General features: G+C 40.1%; 1 protein-coding gene across 1 annotated transcript in view; it reads right to left on the reverse strand.

Moving 5' to 3' along the window:
* Nucleotides 1–2301, reverse strand: part of LOC112069084 (cytosolic 5'-nucleotidase 1A-like) — a 27053-nt gene that overhangs the window by 14013 nt on the left and 10739 nt on the right. The window contains exon 4 of the mRNA XM_024136371.2: nt 1555–1677. Within this exon, the coding sequence (XP_023992139.1) occupies nt 1555–1677 (123 nt within the window). The remainder of the gene's footprint in view (nt 1–1554; nt 1678–2301) is intronic.

A 2301-nucleotide genomic window follows, 5' to 3' on the forward strand; every position in this document is an offset into this window, starting at 1 on the left:
ACTTTGGAAGTATGCTTGGGGTCATTGTCCATTTGAAGACCCATTTGCGACCAAGCTTTAACTTCCTGACTGATGATTCTTGAGATGTTGCTTCAATATATCCACATCATTTTCCATCCTCATGATGCCATCTACTTTGTGAAGTGCACCAGTCCCTCCTGCAACAAGCACCCCCGCAACATGATGCTGTCACCTCCGTGCTTCACGGTTGGGATGGTGTCTTTCGGCTTGCAAGCATCCCCCTTTTTCCTCCAAACATAAAGATGGTCATTATGGCCAAACAGTTCTATTTTTGTTTCATCAGACCAGAAACATTTCTCCAAAAAGTACGATCTTTGTCCTCATGTGTAGTTGCAAACCGTAGTCTGGCTTTTTTATGGCGGTTTTGGAGCAGTGGCTTCTCCTTGCTGTGTGGCCTTTCAGGTTATGTCGATTATGGACTCGTTTTACTGTGGATATAGATATTTTGTACCTGTTTCCTCCAGTATTTCACAAAGGTCCTTTGCTGTTGTTCTGTGATTTATTTGCACTTTTCGCACCAAAGTACGTTCATCTCTAGGAGACAGAACGAGTTTCCTTCCGGAGCGGTATGACGGCTGCGTGGACCCATGGTGTTTATACTTGCGTACTATTGTTTTGAACAGATGAATGTGGTACCTTCAAGCATTTGGAAATTGCTCCCAAGCATGAAGCAGACTTGTGGAGGTCTACAATTTTTTTTGTGAGGTCTTGGCTGATTTCTTTTGATTTTCCCATGATGTCAAGCAAAGAGGCACTGAGTTTGAAGGTAATATATATATATATATACACACACACACACATATACACATACATACATACATACATACATACATAACAAAGACAGTACATTATAAAGATAAAACTGCTTCTCCAATTAAAATCCCCGATCACACTTGTCGGCCGTGTCATGGCAACGTAAATAAGCTGATGCGTAAATACATGTCATCAGGTCTAAGTCGTCTCACGCTGAACTGCACATCTGCAGGCCGTCAAATCAAAGCCTCTCCTTCAATTTAAAGCAGGTTTTGACAAAAATTTAAATGTGTAATTTTCACAAAGTTGGGGTAATAACATGTTCAACTACTTAAGACATTGGCTCCAATCTAGGATGTGCCTTAATGAACAACTAAGGAATAATTCTTCACTTCTCTCACTGACTTCTCAAACCCCGGCCTGGACTGTTTGGTCTGTTTCAAAAGCTTTCCTGGAAGTGTCGTGATGTTGTACTTCTGGGTTTAGGAAATCCCAGTGGAGGCTGGTTGGAGGAGCTATAGGAGGACAGGTTCATTGTAATGGCTGGAATGGAGTATATGGAAGGGTAACAAACACATCACACCACATGTTTGACCACGTTCCATTGATTCCATTACAGCTATTACAATGAGTCACAACAGCATCATCCATGCATTACAGCTGTAGGCTATACTATAAAGTGTTACCACAATGTACATCTACAGTTGTTGACTTAGCACCCATGCTAAGCTAAACCAGTTAAATCCCTAGAGGCCAAAAAACAATGGCATCACCACCTACCCTCCTCAATGGCCTCGGTGACTTTCTCTCCATCCTTGGAGAGGTACAGGTTGGTCATGTAGGCCTTCAGATAGCCAATGGGGCTTTGCCCTCCGGTCATACAGAATCTCTCAATAGTTAAATCTGTCAGATAGACGAAACAACAAAAACATTATCACCGTATAGAAATGTGATGTATAGTTATCATGGTGGTAGCCAAAGATGGCCACTACATATCATGAACAACAGGCATAAACAATAAACACAACATATTTGGTCAAAAGAGCAGCATTAAAGCGGCAAAATTTAACTTTTTGGTGACCCAACCAAATGCACATAGTTATGAGTTATAGATCTTTCATTCTCATTGAAAGCAAGTCTAACAAGTGGTAGATATCTTCTATTTGTATGCTTCCCGTTAAGTACATTTTTTTCATCTTTTACTTTCAGTTTTGTATACCAGGTGAAAATACAATATTTTTGTTTATGGAAAATATATTTCACAGCAGTTTAGATACTCATTGTACTGTTTGTTTCGAATTTTTTTGAATTTTAGCAACAAGGAAATGACGGAGCGATTTCTGCCTATTGTACCTTTTAAATTGTATGTCCAATCATTCAATGGACCCGAAGAAAAAGCACCACCAACTGGTGCTGGTATAAATATATAGGTACAACTGTCCCAGTTGTAAGACGACTGATAACAAGCAGGAGATAAGGATACATACAATCCACACTTTATTGCCTATTCACCAAACAGACACACAC

Source organism: Salvelinus sp. IW2-2015, unplaced genomic scaffold (assembly GCF_002910315.2).
Source record: "Salvelinus sp. IW2-2015 unplaced genomic scaffold, ASM291031v2 Un_scaffold904, whole genome shotgun sequence".
Lineage (NCBI taxonomy): Eukaryota > Metazoa > Chordata > Actinopteri > Salmoniformes > Salmonidae > Salvelinus > Salvelinus sp. IW2-2015.